This window comes from Adiantum capillus-veneris, chromosome 10, assembly GCF_014529385.1.
Source record: "Adiantum capillus-veneris isolate H3 chromosome 10, ASM1452938v2, whole genome shotgun sequence".
Lineage (NCBI taxonomy): Eukaryota > Viridiplantae > Streptophyta > Polypodiopsida > Polypodiales > Pteridaceae > Adiantum > Adiantum capillus-veneris.
Window position 1 is genome coordinate 132,664,651 of NC_140940.1, and position 27,400 is coordinate 132,692,050.

A 27,400-nucleotide genomic window follows, 5' to 3' on the forward strand; every position below is an offset into this window, starting at 1 on the left:
CTACAGTCTATTCGCAGGAAGCTATGTCATTGGTCTTCACGTCATCTGTCGTTGACTGGCCGTGCATTGGTCGCCAACCAGGTCATTCTGGCTACAGTATGGTATACGGTCTCTTGTTGGATGCTACATTCTGGTGTGATAGCTTAGCTCCGCAGACTAGTGCGGAACTTTTTATGGAGTGGCACAGATGGGACTACTGATACTCGTGCTCGAGTTCGCTGGTCCACGATTATTCGTCCTAGGTCAGCGGGAGGCCTTGGCATTATTGATCCAGAATTACAGAGCCGCGCCCTTCTTACCAAGCTTATTGTTCGGGGTCTTTTTCCCGGCCAAGAACCTTGGAAGATGCTTCTTCAGGCCGCTCTTTCCACAGCGACTCCACGCCTCGGTACTAGAGATGGTCATACTTGGCATACAGGGTATCGTTTTCTCTTTACGGATGCTCCCTTGTTCACCAACACTCTCTCACCCTCCATCCGATCGCTCCTTCAGATTTGGGTTTCCATACGACGGGCTATCATACGCTCACCTCCCTCATGTTGTGAGGAGATTGAGCGCCAGCCTCTCATTTGGAATGGTGCAATTCTTGATTCTTCGGTTAATCCACCACGTCAGCTTGGAGACTCACATTGATTGGGCTGCTTGGGACACTGGCCCTGCTGCCTCTATGCGGTTGTTTCATGAGGCACGTATGCTTGATGCAGATTTTGTGGCAGAACATTATGACATTGGTCGCGGGGTAACAGACAGACTGCTTGAGATTGACTCCGCCATTCCTTCACAATGGGACGCAGTCATGCGAGGCACGGTTCAGATGCCTCCACATAGTGGCTGGGAAGGTCTCTTTGCTTAGAGCACTCTCTTATTAGTTCGTTTGGACACCATGCTGTTCACAGTTGATACTGACTACTCTCAGGGGATTCATGCTAGATTGACATATGCTACCACCTCTCCACACCTTGTCTACCCCGGCTCTCGATGGGAGGCCATACGAGTAGTTGGCTCCCGCGGGAAGCGTCGTTGTGTTGACCCCTGTTTCGCTTCCGCTGATGCAGCACTTTGGAGGCTTTGGGTGTGGGAGGTATCTCAGCTTTATTGGGACCCAGGAGAGTGGCATTGGCCTCACTCTAACTCCACCGGTGCACCTGTATCATTCTTTGAGTACACTGTCAAAATTGGAAGATTAGCATTGATGAGACAGCACCCAGAGCAGTCCACTCGTATGCGTTTCTGGTTACATTCAGGTCTCTCCCATGCCTATCTGCAGCAGTTCTGGTCAGCCATCTGGGATTTACATGCGGCTCGTCGTATTTCTTTTTTCATGTGGATGATTGCACATGCCGGACTTCCAGTTGGGACTTGGCTAGCTACTATGGGTCATGATCCGTTATGTATTCGCTGTCCTTTGCGACCACCTGAGTCACCTGCACACTGTCTTTGGTCATGCTCGTGTTCTCACGTAGTGTGGCTAGCAGTTTGATTCTTACTTAGCAGAGCCGGTGTTCAGCATGGATTTCTCACTTGGGGATCTGTCTCCTGGTTGATGCCGATGCCCGGACCGCATCTTTTCTACGACAAGCTTAAGAGATTTCCTCTGTGTGCCTATCGTGTCATCTGTGTCCTCGATTGACATTATGTTGATCTCTGTAGTGTTTGCATACACTTCATGGGTGTGTGAGTAGCTTCCCGTCCAACAATTATGAAGAGAATATAATTTTTGATGCAGATGGATAAATTCTAAATTATGAATTTTTGAATTCATTAATTACTCCCGAATCAATTCTTGAAGACAAAGATGATTTTAAGAAATAAGTTTTTCGAAGTGATACTTCGTTTCCAAACAGACATAAGGACATAGTTGCAGATTCTTAGTCTGAAGACGACCATGCTTTCTTTGATTCTTTGTTGAATGATGATATGCCAATTGCAAGTCAGGAAGTGGCAGTTTCTGAAGATGACTCTGAAGAATTTTGGGATGGCCCGTCTCGCACGGCAAGACATGGGTGTCTTGATATGTATTTGGGTTTCCCCGGTCTTGTACTCTTCCCAGTATCTCGTGTTTATGTGCTTGCAATAGTATTCAAACTTGGACCTGTGCATTGCATTCTTCCATTTGCTGTGGAGGGCCTCAAGTAATTGTAGTTCAAAATTCAGCTCGTGCTCATGCTCGGTACCTGCCTCTACATGCATGTCCACATGTGCTCCCACATTCCATTTAGAGAACCATTTCTTGATGTCCTCAACAAGGCTAGGGGTGAGAAACTTGCTTTTGTGGTTCTTTTGCGGCTTACATCCTACCTCGCATGCTATGTGAGGCAAACGGTTATGAGGCATCAGCTTCACCTTCAAGAGATATCTATGCATTCTTTGCAAGGCAAGCATTTCCAATGGTCTTTGTCTAGTCTCCAATAGCATCACTGAGTATGGTGTTGTGGTTTTTATCCCCATATGTCTACATAAGAACTTTTTCTGAATTTTCTCAATGTCATTCCATGTGTTGGGTCCCCATACCTCTACCCCATACAAAAGCGTTTGGACCACGCACGCATTGAAAGCCATGGACTTTATTTCCCACCTTCTAGTGACGCTTTGTTTGCACATGTTTTCAAACTCGTAATACCTTGCTTGTCTTGCTTCAATTCTTGTTTTTGCACATTGCCCCCATCTATGATTCGAGGGTATAATGATGCCCAAGTATTTAAAGCTGTCCACTGCTTGAATCTCTTGCCCATCATACATAAGGGCGGTCTGATCCTTTGATTTGTGTGTACAAATCGCCATACATTTTGTTTTCGTGACATTCACTGAAAGTCCTGTGGCTTCGCAGAAAGTATGTACCGCATCCAAAAGTTTTTGCAAGAGAGAGATGCTATGCGCTAAAAGAACCACATCATCAGCATAAATGAGTAGTAGCAAAGTAATGAGACCTATGTTTGGTGCATCTCCATTATCTTGCGTCGTTTGGCAGATAAAGTCCTCAAGCTCATCTATGCATAGCCCAAATAATGTTGGGGACAGAGGACATCCTTGTTTGACCCCTATTGTGCTAATGAACTCTTTGGAGAAGCCTGTTTGCGTTTTCGGTTTACATCGAACCTCATGGTATAGGCGGGCCACCGCAACCCTCAAGTGTATGGGAACCCCAATGGTCTCCATGCAGGACCATAACCCTATGACGAGGTACCGTACATAGTTTCCCCTTTGAGTCGCGCCTCTTCCATCATAATCCGGATTGTAATCAAGTGATCTATGGTACTATGTTTTGCTCTAAAACCTGCTTGACCGAGAGCCCTCTTTCCACTATTTTCAGCCCATGTGCTAATATCCTTTTCTATGAGGCTCGCAAAAAGTTTTGCCATGTAAGAGCCCACCATGATGGTGTGGTAATTCGTGAGTAGGTTACGGTCTCCGCCTTTAAACAAAGCTTTGACCCAATTCTCTTGCCAATCTTCAGGCATGCCTTGGTGGATAGCTTGATTCATCATGTAGTGTATCCATTTCTTGGCTTCATTGCCCGATCATTTCAGCATTTCGGAGTTGAAGTGCAAAATGTCAGAGGCCTTTTCAGTGGCTAGTTTTTTCAAACCTCTCAAAGCCACTGCAAAAGTTCTAGGTTCCTTAGTGTCAACCTGAATTTCAGCATTCATCATTATTTGAGCATCGGTGGGAGCATAGAGTGTTTGTGCATATACATACATTTCGTCCATGTTGAAATTTCCCATTATATCCTCCTTTTTTCCTTTCATGTTGCGCCATACTTTCTTGGGCTCTTTCTTAAATCTGATCACCTCTTGCTCCTCCTTCAAAAGTTCATGCATCCTTCTCTTTTTCCTTTTCAGCATCCTGTATTCCTTGGCTGCACTTTCCCACTCCTTCGTGGACTTATTGAAGCACTTTAACTTGCGTTTGGCTGCTTTACATTCTGCATCAAACCATGGGTTACGAGGGAGACCTTTCACTTGTTGGTGATTTCTTTTAGATCGCCCCATAGTGACCTCTGCAGCCTCTTCTATTGGTTGACGAAAGGTAGCCCAATTTTCTGAAATGTTTTGGGACATGCATTGGCTACTCAATAGGCTGTCCAGAAAAGTGGCATAATCGAATTTCTTTGTGGCTTGCATTCGATATGCCCAACTTGTCGCCTTTTGGATGCGTTGTGTACGCATGTGTGGGAGGTCTAGACATACATGGATTGGAGTATGGTCCGAGTTCGGTGACCGAGCCCCAATTTTAAAGTGTCCAATTAAATCCAATGCATTGTGGCTAACTAACGCATAGTCATTAGTGCTTCTTCCATGGTTTGATGTATAGCATGTGTATGTTCTGGAGCTTGCAAATTTCTTGGTGCCATTCATGACTACAAGTTGCATAGAATTCATCATGGATATCAAAGCCGAACCTTGTTCATTCACGAGGTGATCGCATGAGCATCTATCCCATATTGCATCTAATACAAGATTGCCATCTTTGTCGGCGGGATGGGTTGAGTAGTCAACCAATTGAACGTGTATGTTGGCTATGCGAGCATTAAGATCCCCGAGTTTCATCACTGCCCCCTGTGGTGTGTAGGTTGCAATATCTGTATATAGGTCGGCAAAAGGGTCATTCTTGGAGAGATTATGCAAATCATAGAATGGAGATTCCCGATGTGGGATGTAGCATCCCGCAATGAACATCGATATCCCATATGTACAAATCTCAGCCCATATGTATCGTTTGTGTTCATCTATCTTGCATATCTTAACTTGATTTTGCATTTCCTCCTTGTACATTATAGCAACACCCCCTTGCCCGCGCATCTTAGTAACAGGCCACCAAACCGAGTGTGTAATATATCCTGGAATACTTGGCAGTCTACATGTGTCTTGTTCCCACGTTTCAAGTAGAAAAAGTATGTCTGCTTCTGGTAGAACCTCTGTCAATCCTTCCCCTTTGTGCCAAGGGAAACCTCGGGAATTCCAACTTGTGATGTGTATGTTCGTGGTCCCATGGGTTTCCCCTTGTCATGCTTTTGGTGGTGTTGCCCATGTGGGGGTGGTGTTCTTTTTCATTCGTTCTTCATATGCCTGTCTTCTTTCCTTTTGTTTTGCGGGTGTCCTGTCTTCAGTGATGTAAATTGGGCTGTCCCTTAGATAAATGCGAGCATTTTCGAGTATGATGGCTCTTTTACGTGCATCCAACATTGTGCATACAATTGCGTGATTGTTCTCAGGTCTCTGCTTACCCACACGGTGTGCCCCATACACCACTACATCATGCATGCCAAATGTGTTTGCAAGGAGGTCCGTGACCTCCGCATTCAACATGAGTAGTTTCTCATTGTCAGATTTGGGTATGCCTCGGATCACAATATTCATACCGCGTTTCTCTCGCTCATTATACTCTGTGTCATCTACATTTGCATATGTCTCATGTGTCTGCGGAATGGCATTTGGAGTACTTCTTACTACATGTGCCCAGGAGGTCGTATTTCCTGTTGCATTATCACTGATGTGTGCAAGCTTCTCGTCGTGTGTAGCTAGAGCGTCTTGCACATTGGAGACCTGTTTGTTTAATGCATCTTGCAGGGACTGAATTTTCTCATCTTGCTGTTGCATTTTCAGATTCTGTATTTAGAATGTGTGCTCCAATTCCTGGTTCTTTAGTGCAAGATTTTTGATGTCTTCTGTGTCTTTATCTGTCCCTGTATTTGTATCTCTACCTGTATCCATCTTGGATGGGGGTGTTTGTTTATCCTTTGCATTTGGCATGTTTCTTGTCGGTGACGATCGCACGGAGAAACCACTTCTTGAAACTCGTAGGTTGACTGGTTCACTCATTCATATGGGGTTCACCCTTGCTGTAGTGTTGCGCACAGGTGTCCACGGCAGTTCTGCGCAGTGTAACAGGGCTGGCGGGGGCAATGGCGGGCAGGTGTGCTGCATAGCATGCTGCGTAGGGGTGCTGGGCTGTCGAGGACTGTGGCGAGCAGCAGGCAGCTCATGGAGTCCCGTGCGAGCAGCAGATTTTCATGGCCTGCTGGTGTGCAGGGCCACGTGTAGGGAGCGCTGCGCGCAGAGAGAGAGAGAGAGAGAGAGAGAGAGAGAGAGAGAGAGAGAGAGAGAGAGAGAGAGAGAGAGAGAGAGTGCATGGCAGAGTTCCGTGCCCAGAAGCACGGGCCCCAAAGACTGGCGTCCCTTTCGGTATTTCTTACTATTGCTCGCTGCAAAGTACAACTTCCGAGGGTAATGTGCTCTCAGACTTTGCATCGTGATGCTCTGCAAGTGAGGCTGCAGGGGCTCTTATAAAGATTACAAGGGATGTCCAAAAGCTGAGCCCCAAAAGCACTTTCCTCAAAAGCACTAAACCCCCAAAAGCTAGCACTAAAGCTGCCAGCGCGTTTTGCGGAATACCGTACGGCCTGCCACGTTAGCAACGTAAAATGTGGGCATTCGTACAACTGCCACATCATCAGCCTTCATGCAAGTGCTTTTTATTCCTTGTGTCCCTTAGGCCCCATCGGATAGGGTCCCATAAGTTGGTAGGAGCTGAACTTTTAAAATTGGGCCACTCAGCAAGACTTTAAAATTCTTCTTCCACATCTTTCACTAGGGATATGACCCCTCTCTGACCGGAGTCCATCCTTTAGGTCATGCCACGACATCACTTTGTGACGTGTTGCGGCATGCTTGAACATGTAGCTGATGCTATGCAGTCTTAAAGATAATGCGATGCAGTTGTGGAGTTCAATCACTCACACCAAAGAGAAAAGCATCTATTTCCTTGCCATAGCGCCACCACCCATCTTGATCCTAAGCATGATACGTATCTTCTACATGGATGGCAAATGGAATCTCATACCATAAACCATCGCAATCAATCGGAATCATATCTACCTTAAAATGCATCTCATGACTAGAGCTCATGCCATCGATAATCATAAATCTCACATCGTCTTCCTGATGCATCAATTGCTCTTCATTCCCTGCGTAAAAGAGAGCGTCATTCCTACCACTAACAACTCCACTGCAAAATGGGAAAAGCACCTTTGAAATACTATCACTAGCATCTACTTCTTCCACATAAAGTGTGCCACTTGAAAAGCTGGTAACATGCATACAAAGTCACACAAGACATCATAACCAAGTCCTCATCATGCCAACCTACCCCAAGACTCGCTAATTGCCAATGAGGATCTTTGCAAATAAAAGGATTTGGTCCAACCATATGCTGAAGCACGTGAAATGCATCCATAAGATCACCATGCAAGTAGAAGGTCACTTCAACTTCCTTTTCTATCACACCCTCAACATATTTATACTGAACAACCACAAGGCATGTATCATCTCCGACATCCCTTGGAGATGGCACTAGCATCAAATCCTTGCACACATAATCTTCATTCTTATTGCATTCGTGACCCAATATCTTTGCATCACAACCACTAGAGGGTTGCCCATCCCCAGCTTTGGTAAAGCACATGTACTGGCATAGGATCACTGTCTCCTAATCATCTTTACTTGGTGTAGAAAATCCACGACTATAGCCCATTATCTCATCATCAATGCAAGCATCCCTGTCTTGTTGCTGCAAAGCTCCTTCCCAAAACATACACAGCTCTTTGTGCAAAGCTATCATGTCCTTCATTGATCGGCTTTGTAACTCGATGTTATCATCGCATACATCGCCACACCAACTCTCACCAGCATCAGATGTGTCACCATTGTAGTCCGCCTCATCCTCAATTTCATTCTCATCATCTTCACTTTCTATGCTAGTGCTCAAACTTTCACATTTATCTACTCTGTCCTTGCCATTTTGCACCATAGGCACGTGTATGGTTTCCACAACTGCTTTATATACTTCATTCACATTTGCTTGAAGCATATGGTTATTTACACAAGTCTCCAAACTGTTATCCTTGCCAACATGAGCATTGCAATCGTAACTTTATGCACATAAAGGTCATCCACACTATCTATACTAGCTTTAGGCAAAGGATACTTCATGCCTGTAGCAATACATAGCTTTCTTTCTTTCCATAGCGCTATCTTCAATGCTTCACATATGGAATTGGGCTCTTTCTCTTAAACTTTTACTCTGGCTGTGTGTGAATGCCTCTATTGTTTGGCTATTTGTGAAAGCAGAATATAATTCCTCTTTAGACATGGCTTCCGCATGCAACACATCATCTTTCCAAACTCTCCAAGCATCACTAGATCTTGACCAAAATTCTGCAACAGACCCATGTTCTTGCATAAGCATCCATGCATCTTGGTGAGGGATAACCTTTTCGAACTGCTTTAAAAAGCATCTCCTAAACCTGTCCCAATTGCCTTTCTCATCCTGTCACAAGCCCTCAAACTAGTCTCTTGCATTCCCTCTGACCACCAAATTAATACCTGCAAACAAACATGTCAAAAGCATGACTACTTACAATGCATACATTGTCCACCACATTTGAAAACCCAATATCACATTAGAAAAGCTTTTAAATGCATGTAAACACATTATTATATACACATGCCCATGCATATATCCACTACTATGTACAGGCCAAAAGTTGTTTATCAATGTCATCACTTTGTGACACGTGCAATGGGAGCATAAGGCATCAAAGTCTTGACCTTATTTCTGTACATAACCCTTTGCAACAAGATGCGACTTGTACTCGTCAAGGGTGTGGAATTTGAAATTTCAATTGACACCAATTACCTGCTTGTAAGATAGACAATACAAGCTCCATAAGAACAAGAGGGATGTTAGTTGTAAACAGCCTCCAAAACTTAATAGGCAGTAAGAATTTGTGGAGATTCCAATTGAGTCATGAGGTAAATTGCAGGACCAGGGTGTGCACACATTATGTTGTATGTGTCTTGAGTTATGGCCACATCGTATTTGCTTGACCAAGCATTATTTATGCCAGACCTTTGACATCTATACAAAACTCATGTATGACGCAGAGCTTTTTGCTGCAACTGAATTAGCATAAATAAGTTTTCTGAAAGATATTGTCCAGAAAGAGTGAGCACCACAATAATAATAAAATACAAAGTCTTCAACTTCATTTTTTCTTACATTGTCTGACATTTGCCTGCTGGTTTGCAGTTTCTATATCAAGGATTTGACATAGGAGGTTATACCTATGCCCATTATTGAAGGTGTAGGTGATGAATTGATATATGCAGCCCTTTTTGCTGCCCCCATTGTTTTGTTTTTCAGATCGTCCTTGGGGTTAGTCAGATCCTTACTCCAGTTTTTTATAAGATGGGTTTGCGAAATTGTTATGCTAAATTCTAGAGCTCTGTAAGTGCAAACTTCTAAATGTTCGTTTATCGTGTAGGTTTTCATGATGCCTTATTTTTGGCAGGTCCCTTGGCTTACAGATTTTAAAGAATGGTTTCTTTACTGTTGGGAGTTGGGTAACTCGAGTTTGGGATTCCATGTGGAGCAGAGGGACATCTACGTCCATTGGCATGGCGGACGGAAATGGCGGTTTTCTTGCAAGTATGGTTGTTCCTCCCCAAAATGATTGCTGCTCCATCTGTCATGATTCTTTCACTTTTCCTTGCCAAGCAAACTGCGCCCATTGGTTCTGTGGTGAGTGTGGGTGAAGTCTCAATTTACTGCTGTCAGTCTCACAGATGAAGATTCACTTTCGATACCTGTGTTTGTGGTTCATATGATTCAGTAATGAGAGTGCCAGATGTGTTCTCTTTATATGCCAGGAGACTGCATTCTTCGTGTCTGGGAACATGCATCAGCTCTCCAGCCCTGCAGATGTCCGATCTGTCGACGATCTATTAATCTTCTGATTCCATCACATTTTGAGCGCAGCGAGGACCCTGAAGCTCAAAGAGTGTTACAAGCTGTTGCCAATTATAATCGATACTTTGGAGGGGGGCCTGTGAGCATTATCCAAGTATGTTCCTCAGTAGAGGTTTTTGCACTTTCAACAAGCACTTGATGACAGTATGTAGTTATGCAGATTGGAGTGTTTATAAAGCTTTGCAGGAATCTGTTTCTGTGCAGAAGATGTTTATTCAGTTTTCAAGTTAATGTAGTTTCTAGTCCTTATCGTTCAGACTGTTCTTCAGATGTAATATTTAGGGGGATATATTAGCCAGAGGAGCTCTATTTGATTGAGGAGTTGATGCACCGCATTATGAAGTGTCTCGTCTCTTAGCTTTGTATGATTTTCCTTAGTGTAGGCCATTAGAGTGACCTCTGGGATTCCTTTGTACAGAGCAAGAAAGCCCTCCTTTGTTGCAACAGAAACACTTCAAAACATAAACAGTTGGATGTCAACAATGTCCTTGAGATGCCTAGGAGGAGCCAAAGACATAAACAGTTGGATGTCAACAATGTCCTTGAGATGCCTAGTAGGAACCAAAGACACGTGTACAGTTTTTATTGCCAACCTAACCAAACGAGAAAAGAGGCAGGGTACATTATGAAAATGAGAACCCTGTCATTTATATCATTCAGGCCATTTTCGGTTACGAATGGGAATATTGAAGTTGGTTTCAGTAAATGTGCATCGGGAGATCCTTAAGGACCCTAAGATGGCACTAGGAGTATAGGGGCTCAGAGGAGTTCAAGATGGGAGGTAAGTCCCATTTTCAAAGAGGTGACAACACACGGTTTGAGAGATTGCAAGAGATTGAGCATATTTGTGCAGGGATTTTGCAGGACCCGCAGGTCTGGACAAGTCCATGTGATAGTTAGAATCCGTGCATCACTCTGTGACATGTTCCATGTTCTATAGTTCGGGCACACCAGCCCATACATGATCGAGCAAGGGGTCATCGTCCTGTGTGGGGGAGCCGCCTCTTAAAGGTGAGGGCCAAGTGTCAAATTAATTGGGGTTTTACCCATGCAGGATGGCAGTGCCTGAACGGGGCATGAGATGCGGAGTGGCGGAGTTCGATTGTGTGCATAGAGCTCTCTTGTACAGTAGCTTCTGCAGCGCAGCCTAGCTGGCAACCAGTACGCAGTACGTTACACAGTTTTTTAGTACCTAATACTGGTATCCTGCACTCTCTGGCAATCGCTTCTCTGGTTTCCTGGTTTCTCTGGTCTCTCAGCTTGTGTTCTCTGGTTTCCTGCGCTCATGCCAACTTGCGTCCTCTGGCGTTTTTGTTTTCTCCTGGCTTGCTACCTATTTTTGCACCTTGACACTCTGTCTTCCGCCTTTTGGGCACAACAGTCAGCCACGACAAAATAGGGGGCGCACAGAGGCCTTGTCAAAAAGAGGCCAGACCCAGCAGAGTATAGGCTCCTGTTCACTGCATTTACTGCAGTCACTACGGATTCTCAACACTTGGGTGACTGTGGCACCGCCCCTTTACTACGCGTCAAACGGAGCTTCTTCCCAACTTTTGCTTGTAATAATTAAATATTGCATAGTAGCCCCAAGGGGATATTCACACCAGGGCACCTTTATAGGTTTGCCAAACAGGCTCAGCAAGTGAGCATATGAGTCAGGCAGTGGACAAGAAGCCTTCAGTAGCCTTGTGTACCAACAGAGGTTTTAGGTTTTGGAGCTCTCCCTTCTTTGCATCAAGCCCGATAACAAAAAATGCTAGCTATCACCAGCGTTTGGGTGTTTATGGATGTCCACGACATTTCAGGAGCCTACCTTCTCTTTACAGGAGATGTCTACCATCTGCATATGCCAACATCAGGTTGTGTATGATCGAGGACAAAGGTGAACCGTTTAGAGAAGGTTTTCAACTCTTAAGTTCTCGGAGGAAAGTGAAAAAGTCTAAAGAACTAGTATATATATATATATGAATAGAGAAATGAAATGTTATATTAACGTCTTCAAAAGGCCAAAGTAACCTATGAGACCAAAAAGTTACAATGTGGTGGATCTGATACAAAGTCAGAGTAACAAAATGACAAAACAAATATACTATGGAATCCTGGATTGCTAGGTGTGAACGGGGCAAAGCAGCTAGCTGGGGTAGCAGAGAGAGAGAGAGAGAGAGAGAGAGAGAGAGAGAGAGAGAGAGAGAGAGAGAGAGAGAGAGAGAGAGAGAAGGTGAACTGTTTAGAGAAGGTTTTCAACTCTTAAGCTCTTGGGAAAAAGCCTAAAGAACTAGTGTGTGTGTGTGTGTGTGTGTATATATATATATATATATATATATATATATATATATATATATATATATATATATATATATATATATATATATATATATATATATATGTATGTATGTATGTATGTAATATATATATATATATATATATATATATATAGATAGATAGATAGATAGAGAGAGAGACACCCCATGTGATAGGCTATTTTGGCATCCGTTGGGGATTATATTGTACTCAGTAATATACAGCCCTGACCTTTTCCAAAAAGAGAGAGAGAGAGAGAGAGAGAGAGAGAGAGAGAGAGAGAGAGAGAGAGAGAGAGAGAGAGAGAGAGAGAGAGAGAAATGAAATGAAATGTTATATTAACGTCTTCAAAAGGCCATAATGACCTATGAGACCCGAAAGTTACAAAGTGGTGGATCTGATACAAAGTCAGAGTAACAAAATAACCTAACAACAGTACACAACAAAGATATATACTATGGGGTCCTAAGTTGGTCGATGTGAGTCAAGCAAAAACTAAGCAGAATAATGGGCGGCTTGTTGGGATAGCTGAATCACAAGAGATCTAGCATCGGTCGTTGGCAAATCTCATCACTTTCCTCCATGGTTAGTAGTCTGACCGGGCGTCGTGTATGCCTGGCCAGCGTGCTCCGAATTTTCTGTCGTAGCCTTCGTCGATGCTATGGAGTTCTTTGCAGTCGCGGGTGCCTGGATTTCCCCAGTTCAATCGCTCGGTCAATCAGTGTGCCTTTGGTGTGAGACGGGGGGGAGCTCTACTGTGGGAGTGGCTCTTGCGGCTGTCCCGTGTCTGCTCTGAAGAAGTCTGTGATCCGTCTTTGAGACTGGCTAGCCTCGCCATTCATCAGGCTATCTCTGTGTCTGCGTAGCTCGAGCAAGAACAAACCCAGGCATCTCTGATCTTCGTATCCCATGACTCTTGAGAGTGGTCCAAAACCCTCTCTGAACAAGCAATGGAAGCGGCCTCGTATCTCGTAGTAGACGGGGCTGCGGCATGTATAGTGCAGCTCTGTCTCAGGTTCCATGTTACACAAGGGCATGTCCTGTCCTCTGCTGGTACTCCGCTGTATCTCCCAGTCTCAATCCGCAATTGGTGAGAAGATGTGCGTAACTTGCCAATAGCACATCGTATCCCATGAGACAAGTGGGTATCCATGTATCTGGGTCTCGCCACAAAACCATCTTCCGTAAGCTGGAGGAGGTGGTCTCTGTAGAAAGCCATCTTCGTGCCCAATTCCTGTGCTGGTTGTATCCATGTCCTCCTCGTGTCTAGCTGGGTCAGGTCTTGGCGGATGAGCTTGGTGATCTCTGACTGTGTAAGAGTGAGAGATGGTGCATCCAATGAGTACTGGAATGGTGGCAGCCTGTCTATGCTGAACCCATGTGCCTGAAACCATGATGTCATCTCCCCATACCAGCATGTTGTATCTCCTTGTATGGCTAGCTGTCGAGAGGATTCAAGTGCTATGCGAGCATATCTGTCTCTAGGAAGTGCCCATGTGCGGTTTCTGAAGGAGACTGATCTGGTGAGCGCCTCCACCACAAGTGGGGGGGCCGCTAGCTCTGCTCGGATAATGGCCCGTGGTACTGATGCCTTGGCTCTAATGAGCCGCGAGATCATAGAGACGAGAGGTTTCTCCATGTTCCCCCATCCGACTGAGCGATCCGGCCTCCCATGGTGATCCAGTGAAGGTCCCCATATCTCGGTTCCATAGAGCAATGCTGAAGCCACCAAGGTGTCAAAGAGCCAGAGCTTCGTCCGGGGCTCCTGAAACTGAACCTGGGAACACATCCTCTCCAATCTACCCAATGCTGCGTGGGCTCTAGTAAGTATGGTCTCTGCTGCTCTTCTGAGTGAGAATGCAGGTCCGCTAAAAACCACTCCAAGGTAAGTGTAAGCGTCTGTGTACTCCACAGTCTCCTGGTCGTATGTGAATGTAGGTGCTGACCTCCTGATCCACTGTGGAGAGAGAGAGAGAGAGAGAGAGAGAGAGAGAGAGAGAGAGAGAGAGAGAGAGAGAGAGGTGAAATGTTATATTAACGTCTTCAAAAGGCCAAAGTGACCCAAGAGACCAGAAAGTTACAATGTGGTGGATCTGATACAAAGTCAGAGTAACAAAAATGACAAAATAAAATACTATGGAATCCTAAACTGCTAGGTGTGAGCTAAGTAGCTAGGTGGGATAGCTAAAGCAACGGTCGCTGGCGGATCTCATCAATCTCGTCCATGGTCAATAGCCTGACCGGGCATCGTGCATGTCGGGACAAAGTGATCCGAATCCTCTGATGCAGCCTCCGTCAATGCTGTGTAGTCCTCCGCAGTCGGGGCGTCTGGATCTCCCTAGCTCGGTCGCTCGGTCGCTCGATGTGCTCTGGTGTGAGGCGACGAGCTCTCCTGTGGTAGTAGCTCCTCCGGGTGTCGAGTGTCTGCTCTAAAGAAGTCTGTGATCCGTCTCTGAGACTGGCTAGCCTCTCCTCTCATCTGGCTCTCTCTGTGTCTGCGCGGTTGAGCAAAAACAAACCCAAGCATCTCTGATCCTCGTACCGCATGACTCTGGAGAGTGGTCCGAAGCCCTCTCTGAACAAGCAGTGGAAGCGGCCGCGTATCTCGTAGTAGACGGGGCAGTGGCATGTGTAGTGCAACTCTGTCTCAGGCTCCAGCTCACATAGGAGGCATGTCCTGGCCTCTGCTGGTACTCTGCTGTATCTCCCAGTCTTGATCCGCAGCTGGTGTGAAGATGTGCGTATCTGGCCAGTAGCACACCGTATCCCATGAGACAAGTGGGTGTCCATGTATCTAGGTCTCCTCACAAAACCGTCCTCCGTAAGCTGGAGAAGATGCTCTTTGTAGAAAGCGATCTTCGTGCCTAGCTCCTGTGCTGGCTGTATCCATGTCCTCCTGATGTCTAGCTGAGTCAGGTCCTGCCGGATGAGCCTGGAGATCTCGAACTGTGTGAGAGTCAGAGAGGGTGCATCCAGTGAGTACTGGAAGGGGGGCAGTGTGTCTATGCTGAACCCATGCGCATGAAACCATGATGTCATCTCCCCATACCAGCACGCTGTATCTCCGTGCATGGCTAACTGTCGAGAAGACTCAAGTGCAAGGCGGGCATATCTGTTTCTAAAAAGTTCCCAAATGCAGTGTATGAGGGAGACAGATCTGGTGAGCGCCTCAACCACTAGCGGGGGGGCAGCTAGGTCTGCTCGTATAATGGCACGTGGTACTGAAGCCTTGGCTCTAATGAGCCATGAGATCATAGAGACTAGTGGCTTCTCCATGTCTCCCCATCCATCAGTGCGACGTGTCCTCCCATGATGGTCCAATGAAGGTACCCAAATCTCAGCTCCATAGAGCAATGCAGAAGCCACCAGGGTGTCAAAGAGCCAGAGCTTCGTCCGAGGCTCCTGAAACTGAACATGTGAACACATCCTCTCCAATCTACCCAATGCTGCATGGGCTCTGGTCAATCTAGTCTCTGCTGCTCTTCTCAATGAAAATGCTGGTCCACTAAAAACCACTCCAAGGTAGGTGTAAGCATCTGTAAACTCCACTGTCTCCTGGCCGTATGTGAATGCTGGCGTTGACCTCCTGATTCACTGTGGGGTCGTATTAAATACCATGACCTTGGTTTTACCAAGGTTGACAGACAAGCCACTTTGATGGGCAAAGCTATGCAAAGCATCCAAGTGACGTTGCATCCCCTCCGGAGAGTTGGAGATCAACACAATATCATCAGCATATAACAATAGTGGAAGCCATGTCCCTGCCAGCTGTGTACCTCTATCACCATCTCTCTCAATGTAGTCAGAAACCTCATCCACATACAGACCAAATAGAGTAGGAGAGACCGGGCAACCTTGCTTCACCCCAATAGTGGAGTGAACCGTTGTAGATAGGCCCTCTGAGGTGCGTACATGCCCCATTACTGACCTGTATAATGCCATGACCCTCCGAATGAGCTCTGTGGGTACTCTCATCTCTTGTAATTTGCGCATCAATGTAGCTCTGGGTACTGTGTCAAATGCTTTGTGGAAGTCCACGAAGCTACAATAGATCCGTCTCCCATGTGATCTGCCATCCTCAATGATGACTCTAAGTGACAAGATATGGTCAAGAGTAGAAAAACCTCTCCTGAACCCTACCTGCCCGGCTACACGTATCCTCTCTCTCTCTGCCCATCTGCTCAGCTGCTGCTCAAGAATGGATGCGTACAACCGTGCCAATGTGTGTCCGATCATGATAGTGTGATAATTCCCAGGCTCCATGGGGTCTCTTGACTTGAAGATAGGTACAATAGTAGATAGGCTCCAAGTATCAGGCAAGCCCTCACACATGGCACGGTTAAACATAACTGCTAGAAGCTCTGCTAGTAGATCTCTGGCATGCATGAAGTGCTCAGCCACTAAGCCATCATGATCATATGCTCTCCCAGTCCTCATTCTATCAATGGCCTTTCTCACAATCTCAGCGGTGATAAAAGCACATGTGTGGGGGCATGGATTGGGGGGGTCGGGAGGGGCTGTCCAGGAACTATGTACAGAGATGACGCGTACTGGCCCGAGGTCTCTGTAGAGGTAATGGCGGGGGGGGGGGGGGGGGGGGGGTGCTCATGAAATGGCCGCCATGCCTCACGTGAGTCCTGACTCAAGAATAGCTGGTATAGGTCTTGCTCTAGGCGAGCCAAAAATGCCCTCTTCTTCCGCCACACTAGGCCCGGAAGTCAATCTGTGACCGTCTGTGAGTGATGTCCCCCAAAAGCACCTCCCTTTAAAGTCTAGCTCTAGTCTCGCGGCATTCCTCATCATACCAACTATTCTGGGGCATGCTTCCAGAACGGCGTCTCTGCTCAGGCTGGGTGTGTGGGTGAGTATAGTAGTAAGCTCCTCCAGAGGTCGCCCTGGCTCTTCTGTACACAGGTGTCTGCAGATCCCATCTATGTATACACAGTTCGTCTCCCGCATGAAGGTGTAGCAAGTAGGGGCTGCTGCCTGTGGCGTGTGTGCTACACTAAACTGGAAAGAGATGGTCATCGACCCAAGAGCATGATCCACTGCCACACCAGCAGGTCTGGGTCCAACCGTGAGATCCTGGATACTAGAGATGAGACTCGACTCTGCCATGACATAATCCACTGTGCTGGTTCCATGTCTGTGTGGAAAGCATGTGAAACCCCCCGCATCAAGAAATCTCTGTAGGCAATTCAAGATGACCAATCCATGTGCAGTCCGCATGTCTATCAAGTGTCGTCCATACTCAGTATGTTCCCCATCCTGTAATAGTCTGGATAGGCCCGTCTCTGCAACATCCAGCTCTCTCAGCATCTCCTCTGAAGTGTCATAAAAAACTGTCTGATGATGGGTAGTCCTAGCATTGAAGTCCCCTAGAATGATGATGTCACCATCTCTAGAGAACTCCCAAATGTCATCATCCAAAATAGAAAAGGGGGACTGTCCTTTGGGTGGTGCATACACTGACGTACTCGGGGGAAAGTAGCAAATAGCAATGTAAAGATATTTGTCTATCTCTTGTCTCAGTCTCACCCACATATACCTAGCTTGCTCATCCCTGCGAGCTATAATGGCTGCAACTCCTCCTTGAATAACATTGCCACTCCTCTTGAGCCCTGCCCTCTGTGCTTTGATCGTGTCTCCTGTCTATAGGCAGTCTCCCATCTGTATCCATTAACGTGAGGCATAGACTGCCTAGGGGCTTAATGTGTCTCAGAGTAGAAGATGATGTCTCTCCCACTAAAACTTTCCTCAAAAGCACCCACGTCAAGACTCATAGATCCATTACAATTCCAGGTAGCAACTTTGAGTGTGGTCCCATAGGTCTCACACCGTCATGTGGAGCGTGGCTCCAATATCACCACTCTTCCATCTCGGTAAAAAGCAATCTTACCTTTTCCCTTGCCGCTCTAATCTCTGGCATTACCTCCTGCATATGAGCAATTTGTGAGAGGGTAAGATCATCCCCGAGAAAGATGCCGGTTTTCTTAAAAGTTGGTCTCTTATTCAAAAAGTCCTTCGCTTCCATGGAGGAAAAACGAAGGATGAGTGCCCTTTCTTTCGAGGTTTCTCCCTTGCTCCCATTTTTCTTGTTGCCCACTCTCCAAGCTCTTGAGTGCATCGGCTCATGAACCCCCATCAAAGCCATGAGTTCTTTTACCTCTTCGTCCACATTATCTTTGTCTTTAAGGGCGCAAATTCTCACATGTAGAGAGCGCACACGCCTTCTTTGCTCCTCTTCTAGTGTAAGGTTAATTATTGTGGGTGTGGACGTTGTTGTTTTCTTGCTTTTCTCTTTCTTGGCAACCTCTCAATCCATTTCTCGGCCTCATCTGCCTTCTGTTGCGTCTTTGTAATAACGTCCACCCAAAAGGTCGTCATTTCTTTGTGCTGCTTTTCCCCCTCTCTGATGGTTCGCACTTGCTTTTTGATCGTGTTGAGCTCTTCTATTACTGAAGGTTGCAATTCTCCTTTTTCAAGTGTATTTCGTGACCGTGCCTCAGTGAGCTCCCTCTTGAGTGACGCAATCTCTTCGTCTTGGGCCGTCACACGATCTCCCAGTGTAGTTATCTTGCTTTCTTGGGCCAACACGCGTTCGTCGAGCATTTTTATTGTGCCCAATAAGTTGCGGTTGATTTTGTTAATGGTTTCGGTCATTTCTTCTTTGCACTTTTGAACTGCATCCGGCTTATCGTTCTGTTTCCTCATGCTTGGTCGCCGCCAAAAAACGGGAGAAAATTTGTGACTGTAGTAGGAGAACAACCTACACGCACCACATTGTGCATACATGTTCTCCCACATTAAGCATACATGGCATACATTTGCATTTTCTGCGATTTCTGCAAATCAAAACAAAGTCCCGCTTTCTGCAACTGCCAATTCTGTAATTTTTGCAATTTTCAAATTTTCTGTAAATTTCCTGTCAATTTTTGAATTTTGCGCTCTCTATTTTCTGCAATTTCTATTTTTCTGCAGGGTTGTTTTCTGAAACTCTGTTTTTTGAATTTTCTGAAACTCTGTTTTCTGAAAAAACCTGCACCTTGGGGGGGGGGTATTTTGCCTTGCGGTGGGGGGACGTGCTGCGTGCTGTGGTTTTCAGGTCAGAGCAAGGTACTGCAGATGCTGCCCGAGCAGAGCTGTGTATGGCGCAGGTGCTGTCAGGGCAGAGCAGGGTATGGCGCTGACAGGCAGGGCTCAACAGGCTACGGCACTGACAGGCAAGGCACAGCAGCAGGTACAAGTGCTGACAGGCAGGGCAGAGCAGTGGCGACAACAGGTACAGGCGTTGACACCAACGCACCGCAACAATAGGTACAGACACTGACAGAGTTAGGGTTCACCAGCGTACGGCAGCAGTAGAGAGAGAGAGAGAGAGAGAGAGAGAGAGAGAGAGAGAGAGAGAGAGAGAGAGAGAGAGAGAGAGAGAGAGAGATTGGCGGAGCTCCACCCCAAGAGAGCACTGGCCCCAAGCCCTGGCCCCCTTTTCAGTATTTCTTTATATTGCTTTGACTTAGTACAAGCCGGTACTCCCTTGCTTTGCACTTCCACGCGGGGAAAGTGTGCCAGAGAATGAGCTCATGGCACATATTTAAAGGCTTTAGGCCATGAAAAGCAGTACATGAAAAGCATTTACCTAAAAGCATCTAATCCAAAAAGCATCTGCTCTCCAAAAGCTGCTAGCTTGTTGTCACAAACTGTGACGTGTCAAGCCACTAAGTAACGGAGTGAACCTGCAGATCTGGGTCGAGGGGCCTAAACCCTAAGAAGTAGCAAAAGGAGTTTTACCAACTTATAGAACCCAGTCTGATGGGGCTTAAGGGACCTAAGGACAATAAAATCAAGCACGACACACTCTCACCAACTCTCGTGCGTAAAGACCTGTTGACGTGGCACCTTGTACGGACTCCCTGCAATTTGCGTCGACCTGCTGACTTAGCACCTTGTACGGATAGCCCCGTAAAACGTGCTGACAGGTTGTTGACGTGGCAATATGGATTTCCGCAAAACGTACTAGCTACTTTTGAGGGCTGGCTTTTGGAGTTCAGGTGCTTTTAGACCATATGCTTTTCATGTATTACTTTTCCAAGGCCAAGGGCCTTTAATACGTGCCTAGGGCCCACTCTCGGGTAGTCTTCCGCGTAAAAAGTGCAAAGTGTAGGGTTCCAACGTTGTACTGAGTTGAAGCAATATAAAGAAATACTAAAAGGGGCGCCAGGGTTTGAGGCCAGTGCTCTCTTGGGGTGGAACTCTGCCACTCTCCTTGAGTGTGGTGCATCTCTTTCAGTTTAGTTGTTTTGAAGGGTTTAAAGTGGTCTCGTCTATTCTTTTCCATTGGCACGTGGTGCCCTCTCATTACACTTGTAAAATGATGAATTCCGTATTGTCGTCGTGCCACGTTGCATGGCAGCGCAAAACGCGGAAGGTCCGTATAGCTGTGCCATGTTATTTGTCTCTAGTTACTTTGGCCCCATCGGACAGGGTCCCATAAGTTGGTAAGAACTCTTTAATAACTTGCCCCATTCGGCGAGGATCTGTAAGATGATGGGAACTGCTTTGGCTACTTCTAAGGGTTTACGCCCCTTGGCCGGGATGTGCAGGTTGGCTCAGGTCTTCAGTGGCTTGACACGTCAACAGTTTGTGACATCCCCCCTTCTTGAAAGAAGAGTAATCGTCCGTGATTGCTGTATATTTGTAAAACAACTCAAGTTAGTTCAAAATTTTTTGAGGGTCATTCAATTTTCTAATTCCATATCGAAGCTTAAAAGCTCCCCAGACATCCCGTCCGCGTCGTTCAGAGGTCTTCTAGTGTACAACGAAACGCTCCCCAGCCATCTCGTCTGTGTCGTTCCGAGGTTCAGACATTATCAAACAACATTTCTCATCACTGCACTCGGGAGTAAATCACCAATCAATGAAACCAGTTTCAAAACAAAAGTCTAAACAATTTAAATCGGCACAAAGGTAGGTTTAAAACAGATACAATCTATTTCAAACAAATTTCAAAATAACTCTCTCAAGCAAAGCTCAAAACTATCTAAATACAAAGCAACTAAAAATTTATTGGGTTTTTGTTTGGAGAGCGGAACTTTGAGGACGACTAGCTTGTCCTTCTGCATCAAGGTAATTGTACAGTTCCAGATCTGGAGTGTCGCGTCATTCTTGTCGTGCCAAGGCATGCCCAAGAGAACATCGCAATTGCCTAACTTCATGATGTGGAAATCGGCTTTTCCATGGTATCCTTGGATAGTCACTGGAAGAGCCCCAATAAATAGTATCATTTTCTAAGTTTTTCTGGTATCTAGCTTTACCTCAAGTTTGCCACCCTGAGAATCATAATCAAAGTCCTTCTACTTCAAGAATTCTGGATGGATGAAATTTTCGGTAGCTCCTTGTTAAAGAAAATGAGGGCTTTCAAGCCATTGATTTTTCTGTATGCTCTCTAAAATTTATTTGAACTTTCGAGGTTTATGGCATAATTGTCAAGTACTAGCCCAATAGCAGGTTTAGCTCTCTTAGCTGGAGGTGGCCGTGGGGATCTATCTGCTGTCGGAGCGGGAGGTTGCTCTAAGGACGTCGAGGCTCTTTGTGGACATGTGTTGAAAGTATGCCCGGTTTGAAACCATTCAAAGCATTGGCCTTCTTGTAACAGAGTGTTTCGTTAATGCTATGTCGGACGAGGCCTTTGAGGTTGAATTTCATGGGATTCTCGGGAATTTGGTCGTTGTTGCCGGGAGTTTTGATTGTTTGTCGGAGGTACTTCTGTGGTAAAGTCTAGCTTCCCTTTTATAAGTTTGTAGTCGATTGCTGCATGGTCCATAAGTTCTTGCATGTTTGATACTTGCTTGGATAGACAATACTCGTGCAACGATGATGGCAGTCCGATTGTGTATCGCTCGCATTGGTCCTCCAAGGGAATCATCTTGAAGAAAGACACCAGAAGGTAGAGGTCGAGAAACCTTTGGTTATAGTCTTCCATGGTCTCTGTGGCAAGCATTTTCAAGTTACCCCATTCCGACAAGATCTAAACTTCAAATAGAGAATTCATATAATTGCGTACAAAAATTGTCTTGAAAGCTTGCCATGTCCTTGGAGCATGCGGTTATGTCACGATTAAACTCCACCATTGCATAGCGTTATTCTTAAGAGATCCCATTGCTCGAGAAGGCTTTGATTCTTCCGTATAGTTCCCCAAAGCATAGATGGTGTCGAATTGTTGGAGGAAGTTTAAAGCTTTCTTCCGGTGAAAAATTTTAGTGTCGTATAACATGCTTGGACACTCCAAGCGAGAAATCAATAGCAACACACGAACAGAAACTTCAAAATCATTGAAATTAAAGAGAGAGAGAGAGAGAGAGAGAGAGAGAGAGAGTCCGACGTAGTTCCGTGCCCAGAGGTATTGGCCCCAAAGTCTGGCGCCCCTTTTGGTATTTATTTATCATTAGTCATTGCAAAGTACAACTCACGAGCTCTGCTCTCAGACTCTGCGTCTAGATGCTCTGTAGAGTGAGGTCCCAGGGGCTCTTATAAACTTACAAGGGATGCTCAAAATCAATGCAAACGCAGTTTGCCAATGACAGGAGTAATGGCAACATCCCGTCTGGGTGCCACTAGAACAGCCTCTGCATGTGGCCCCATTTCCTTGGGCATAATTCCAAATCGAGCCGTCAATTTGGTTGAAGTTGGCCTTGGCTTCTCCATCAAAGAGGATAAAAGACTTCCTGGTCTCGCACTTTGCCCCATGCTCTGCAAAGTTCGGTACTTTCGTTCATTTGATCAGGGTGGGTCCTCACAAGTTTGGTACTAGTCCGGCTTTTGTCTTTCCTTTTCTTCCGCGCTCTTCGGCTGCTTTGGAATTTCTTGGCTTGTCTTCTGGTGGTCCTTTGGTTCTTCTTTTCAAGAATTCTGTCTAGCTCTTTTTGCAAGTATACGTTCCGGTTTTTTTTTTTTGCACTTGTCTGTCCTTTCAGCTTTCCTCCCGACCTGAGACGAGATCTCTTGAGGTGTTTCACAAATCTTGGGTCTCTAGAGTACTTTATCAATCTTTTTACACGTGTCAACCTACAGTTGATGTTTGTACTCCGCTCTGGCAAACTTTTCCGCCCAGAATTTGTTCAATCTTCACTCTTTTCTTCAGTTTCCGCACCGGATTTCAACTTTTCTTTGCCTACCCACCCAGAGGTGTTACCTCTATTAGATTCTCTGTGAGAACCCATGTGTAATTTGGTGTTCTTTATGGCTTATTCCCTGTAAGACAGAGCATTGAAGAGGGGAGCGCGCCCGATGCGCGATGATGTAAGGGTGGGAATGGCTAATAAGTCTGTGTGGTCGGCACACGAAGGTTCAATATTTCACAATAAACTCTTTTTGCGTGTGTTGTAAAAAGAATCGGATCCTCCGTAGAAGAAGAATCTTTCTGAGCTCTGGTACCACTGTAACACTCCAAGCGAGAAATCAATAGCAACACACAAACAGAAACTTTAAAATCACTGAACTTTCATATATATATATATATATATATATATATATATAGATAGAGAGAGAGAGAGAGAGAGAGAGAGAGAGAGAGAGAGAGAGAGAGAGAGAGAGAGAGAGAGAGTCGACACGGCTCGGGCATAGTTCTGTGCCCCAGAGGAATTAGCGCTGGGGACTCCCAAACTCAGCCATCATAATTTTTGAAAATCTGTACAGCCTGCCACGCGAGCACAACAACACGATTTATGGAAAATCCATACACACAGCCAGGCGATTTGGGTCTTCTTGCTTTATTTTTATTTGCCTTGTGTCCCTTGGGCCCCATGGGAAAGGGACCCATAAGTTGGAACAATTATAAGATCACTTTTTATTAGCTAGGTATTTGTCCAGGCGATCATGCCACGTCATCACTTTGTGACAGGTCGTGCCGTGATCTTTGAAATCCTTTGGCTAGTTAGGCGTGTACCTCAGCCATTGTACCCTGGTGGGGAAGGTACTGGCAACACCGGTGGCAAAGGCTGTTGCACTGGATCAGGGTCTGACGGTTGCACCATAGTCCTGAAGACTCACCCGATCGAAACAGACTGTTGAGAAGGTTGTTGGTTTGAGGCTCTTGCACTTTCTGGTGCCGGAGGAGGGGTACCACTTGGGGCATCAAAGAGGGTAACATGTAATTCAAAAACTTTTAGAAACCATGCAACATCAGGAGATTCTGTTACGAAGTATGTTGCGAAGCTCGTCGAGAAGAAATTGTAGGTACTCTGCCGAATCCATAAACGCTATGATGCTTTGTCTGTTTTGGGTGGGATAGGTTTGCTTTGAGAAAAGCACACCACTCGAGCTTTGATACGACTATAACGGTAGGGAGGGCCAATGGAAATGAACAGACGAGACAACTTTAAGCACTTCAAAGCAACTGAAGAGAGAGAGAGAGAGAGAGAGAGAGAGAGAGAGAGAGAGAGAGAGAGAGAGAGAGTGGCAGAGTTCCACCCCAAGAGAGCATTGGCCTCATACCTTTATATTGCTTCAACTTAGTACAAGCCGGTACTCTCCTGCTTTGCACTCCCATGCGGGAAAACGTGCTAGAGAATGAGGGTAACAGACTTGGACACCCCAAGTCAAGATTCTACCGCGACACAACAGAGATTCACTTCAAAATACTTCATAAAAATAAGAGAGTCGACATGGCCTAGCGTAGTTCTGTGCCAAAAGATATTGGCCCCAAAGACTAGCCCCCCTTTCGGTATCTCTTTTTATATTAATGTTTGAGCAAAGTACAATTGCCTGCGGGTGCTCGCTCCTAGACTCTCCGTCTAGATGCTCTACAGAGTGAGCCCCCTTGGGTTCCTTTTATTCCTACAAGGGATGCCCCAAAAGAAGAGCCCCAAAAGCAGTACTAAAAGCTTCTAACTCAAAAGAAACTTCTCCCAAAAGCTGCCAGCCAAAAACAGCCAGCACAATCTGCGTAAATCTTACAGTAGTGCCACGTCAACGCTGTCAGCACAAATCACGGAAATCCGTACGCTTTGCCACGACAGCTTGCTTCAAAGGTCATGTACTGTTCCTTGTAGCTAGAGGGATAGAGGCCTTGGACTTAGCGGTTGGCTTCTCTTTTCCCCTATGTGGCAGGGACCAGCCTGAGTGGACTTTGGATTGAGTGTTGGAGTGGCTGTAGGCACATGCCCTCGAGTTCTCTCACCACATGGGAGAGCTATGGGTTACAAACTTGGTTCAGACTCTGCGGCCATTGGCCAAGTTTTCAGTGACACCTCCAGATGCGGCAGGATGTACACACATTGTGGTACACTTCTTTGCTGACACGCAGAGCCCGCCATGCTATGTACACCTACATGAGGACTCCTGGGCAGAGGAGGTTGCGCTGTGCATGGCTCGTTCTTCTTGGGCCTGGGCTAGACACTCTTTGCAGTCACGCCTATCTCGGGGACGCTCGGATGCGGACGCTCGGATGCGGATACTCCCCCTCGAAGATAGCACGGTTAGCTGTTGCTGTAGCATCAATTCTCTCTTGCTCTCCATGAGGATCGTCTCATGGAACATGCATGGATTAGGTGGGCCCCAATTTCAGCGCCAGAGGAGCCGTCAAGAGCTTCAGCGATGCCTTGTGGGAGGAGAGATTGATCTTCTTATGCTACAGGAGCATCATCTATGTGAGAGCCGCATTAGACAATGTGGTTAGCTTTTGCGTGGGCGATATGAGACGTTTTGGTCAGCTGCATTTGGACCTGGTGGTATCCAGGGAGGGGTTTGTATGACTATTGCGGACTCTTGGCAGCAAGCCATTGTGGACAATGGACACAGGTATTATTGTGCCTATTATTGTGCCTGGCAGGGCTCAATGGATTACTATGCAGGTTCAGGGTTGCCTCTTGGGCTTCCTGAACATCTATGCGCCCAATGTGGCCAGTCCACGTGTAGAGTTTTGGTCTCACATTGTAGAGTCTCTGCCGCAGGCAGAGCAATGGTGCATTGGGGGTGACTTCAACATGTTGGAGGACCCCTCTGACAGGATTGGAGGCAGCCATGCTACTGTGCATGGAGCTGAGTTGGAAGCTTGGGAGAGGCTATGTATGACTTTGAGGGTTTCAGATGTTTAGCACTCTGGCTTTGTGAGGCCCCCAGACAACCTGGCCTTCTCTCCTTCGGACCGCAGAGTGGGAGGAGTGAATCTATCTCGGATAGATCGCTTCTACGCTAGTGACCACATCTGCGACTTGGGTGGGACAGTTTGCATTCTGGCTGGGACATCTTTTTCGGACCATGCACCAGTGATCCTCACAGTGACAGATAGACAGAGGAGGGGGAGCACGATGCTACAATTACTGAGAGGATCTTGCTGGACTCTGAGCTCAGTGAGCGAGTGGTGGCTCTTTGGACAGAGGGCTTGGACACGCCTCCTGATGACAGAGTGGCCTCTAGAATTGCTCAATTTAGTCAGTTCTTTCTTCAGGAGTCTATGGCCCGCTTGGCTGTAGGGAGAGAGGAGAAGCAGCGTCTCCAACGGGGCGTTGCTTCCTTGCAAAGGATGCAAGAGCAGCACCCATACAATCCCTGGTTGGAGTAGTAGTTGCAGTAGGTTTGAAGGAGCTTGCCAAGACAGAGGAGAGGCGTCATGAGTTTGCTTTCCATCGACATGCATCTCAGTGGACCCAGGTGGGTGACAGAGTGACGGGGGCGTTCTTTGAGACATTGGGACCCCGGCAAGCGCACGCCAGTGTCAGCCAATTGAGGAGGCTTGACGGCTCAATTGCTTCAGAGCCAGAGGACATGCGTGCAGTTGCTACTGACTTTTACCGTTACCTGTTGTTAGCATAGCCTCAGTCAGACCTTCAGGAAAGGATGCATGCAGAGAGAAGGTTTGGGCACAAATGCCTTGTCTTGTGACTGAGGAGATGCACCAGAGGCTTGAGCTGCCCCTTCAACTAGAGGAGTTCCACGCGGCCCTCAGAGCACTTCCCCGTGGTAGTTGTCCTGGTGAGGATCATTTGACTCTCAGTTTTTTCTTACTGGGACTTGCTTGGCTCAGATCTCTGTAGCGCTTTTCAGCACATCTTACACAAAGGAGAGATGCCTGAAAGCATGAGTGAGGGCTTGATCTACCTCATTCCCAAGGAGGGTGGCTCCTTGGATGAGATTCGGCAGTGGCGGCCCATCACCATTCTCAACTCACCCTACAAAATTCTTGCTATGGCTCTGAGTTTGAGGATTTAGCCACTTCCTAGAGAGCATTATACATGGGACCCAGACAGGTTTTTTCAAGGAGTACAGTATCCTTGACAACATCTTTACTTTTTGT

The 27,400-nt window shown here is 46.3% G+C and overlaps 1 protein-coding gene across 1 annotated transcript in view; it reads left to right on the forward strand.

Moving 5' to 3' along the window:
- The window catches only part of LOC147449679 (uncharacterized), a 172,309-nt gene that overhangs the window by 47,374 nt on the left and 97,535 nt on the right, over positions 1 to 27,400 (forward strand). The window contains exons 2-4 of the mRNA XM_086522055.1: positions 9,088 to 9,213; positions 9,350 to 9,579; positions 9,708 to 9,901. Coding sequence (XP_086378181.1) covers positions 9,125 to 9,213; positions 9,350 to 9,579; positions 9,708 to 9,901 — 513 coding nt within the window. The 5' untranslated portion in view covers positions 9,088 to 9,124. The remainder of the gene's footprint in view (positions 1 to 9,087; positions 9,214 to 9,349; positions 9,580 to 9,707; positions 9,902 to 27,400) is intronic.